This window comes from Anastrepha ludens, chromosome 5 (assembly GCF_028408465.1).
Source record: "Anastrepha ludens isolate Willacy chromosome 5, idAnaLude1.1, whole genome shotgun sequence".
In the NCBI taxonomy this organism is placed as follows: domain Eukaryota; kingdom Metazoa; phylum Arthropoda; class Insecta; order Diptera; family Tephritidae; genus Anastrepha; species Anastrepha ludens.
In genome coordinates, this window is record NC_071501.1 from 104123288 (window position 1) to 104125421 (window position 2134).

The following is a 2134-nucleotide window of genomic DNA, read 5'->3' on the forward strand; positions in this document are numbered from 1 at the left end:
TTGCTATGCTGAGTGCGGCTGCGGCTGCGGCTGCGCAGATTCCAAATCCACTAAATAGCATCGTTGCACGCGAACTCTTCACAAGCGAGTGCGTCGATGGCTAAGCCATCAAAACACCAAAACACAATTTATAAAAGCAAGAAACGTACAGAAAGTGGACTGCAGTTGCATTTAGAATTTGATGTTGCGCTGAAACTGTGTTGAGCTGCCGAAACTGCGCGCTTCCCACGAAGAAGGATTACTTGAACTAATCGCTGAATCGCCGAAAAGGATACAAATCGCGCCACTACTCAGACTACTTCACACACAAAGGATTACACACTGCGCATCTACGCAGCATGCGACTCAGCAATACATTCGAGTGGCTGCTCATTGCCATCATGATCAGTTTAATACTCGAAACAACAACAGCACGCCATCACCACCACCTCGCCCACCAACGACACCAACAACGCACCCAAACGCACTCAAAACACCATTCACACATTACGAAGCGCCAGGGCCGAGCAGCCACCACGTCCAGTTGGTTTGGTCCAGAATTCATGATTGCGCGTCGCGTCTACGAAGATTGTCAGGAGAAGAATGATTTTATTGGTTGCCTCAAGCAGAAGGCGATACATGCACTTTCACGTGCACTCGAACAAGACTCCATCAAAGTGGTGGATGGTCTTGTTCTGGAGAAGCAGAATAGCACCGAAAAGGAGAGTATTATCAATTCCATGGCGGATGCACGTACGCTCAGCTCGCTGAGTCCCGTCGATCGTGTACTACTTGGCAAAATTGATAAATTAACACGCACGCATGCGCTAAAGATCGACATGGGTCAGGGGCGTGGTCATGGCGGTGATGACGACGATAATGGTGGACACAAGAACAAGAAGGATAAGGGAGGCGGTCATATAAAGTATGTCATTGCGGCATTGCTCACCGCCATGGGCATTGCTGGGCCCATTGGCCTGAAGGCGTTGGCGGCGATCGCGACCAAGGCGTTGGTCATTAGCAAAGTGGCGTTAACGATTGCCGGTATCATAGCGCTGAAGAAGCTATTCTCGCAAGATCATCACGAGGAGTCAAGTTTTCAGGTGCACGCAGGCGATCATAATCGGTGAGTTTGCGGGATTTCCAAGAGAATATAGGGAAATGTGTAGCGATCAGGGTGTGCATTTATATAAAAGACTATTTCTTCTTCATTTCGTCTAATTTCTTCTTATATTTCGTTTTTTTTTCTTTCTTCAAACAGACGCAGCACCTACGTAATACGTCCGGTGAATAAATCTAATCAACCGACAACCGGCGGTGGTGTAAGTCAGTACTCGGATCCATATCGCTACTATTATGAATATCATTAATTAAAAGTGTACAACTCCTTATCATTTGTTAATTCTAGGTTTGTATCTGAAAAAAAAAAACACAACAATACACAAAAACAGCTAAAATACCAAAGAAATTAACTTTTAATTGGTAGAAATTCGTTAAATAGAAAATATTTCAGTAGAAATAGAATGGCCTTCCAGTTTTGGGAAGCGAATTCTGAAAACCTTCCACAGAAAACCAAAAGCGTGGCTTAAGAAACGCTCAAGTCTGACAAATATAAATAGGAAATTTACAAATATTAAATTTTTTTGTTTTGTTGTACATAAAATAGATTCCATCACACTTTACGTTATTGTAATTGCATTTTTAAGAAAATAAATATTAAATCGCAGAATTTCATAAACATAATAAATTTGTTTAGCTTAGGAGCAGGGGAGCACGTTATAGAGTGAAGTGGGGGGGTTAATGTGAACTACGTTAGATGGCAAGCGGACCCTCTGTCTTTAAAAAAGCTACTAAGGCTCTGTACTAAGGCATCCAAAGCACCGACAGCCTTCAGGCAGTGCAAGGGTGTTTTTGGAAAAACGTGGGATTTTTCTCCTAGCAAGGTTCTATGGATCTCCACGTCTATGATAAGACCTATTATCACCAATGCATCAGTGGTCTGGATGAGTAGACTCCCTCTCATGGGAGTCCGGAGGACCTTATCGAGACTACAACGCACTGTGGCCATCTGCTGCGTCGGAGCTTTTCCGACTACTTCAAGCCCGGCATTAGATGCTCTGGTTGGTCTACCACCACTTAATGTTTTCATCCAAGG

General features: G+C 43.9%; 1 protein-coding gene across 1 annotated transcript; it reads left to right on the forward strand.

Moving 5' to 3' along the window:
* Positions 1-338: 338 nt before the first annotated feature.
* On the forward strand, positions 339-1349 carry LOC128863298 (uncharacterized). Its single transcript, XM_054102405.1, has 2 exons — positions 339-1105; positions 1241-1349. Exons 1-2 carry the CDS (start codon positions 339-341, stop codon positions 1347-1349), a joined length of 876 nt encoding a protein of 291 aa, XP_053958380.1.
* Positions 1350-2134: the final 785 nt, after the last annotated feature.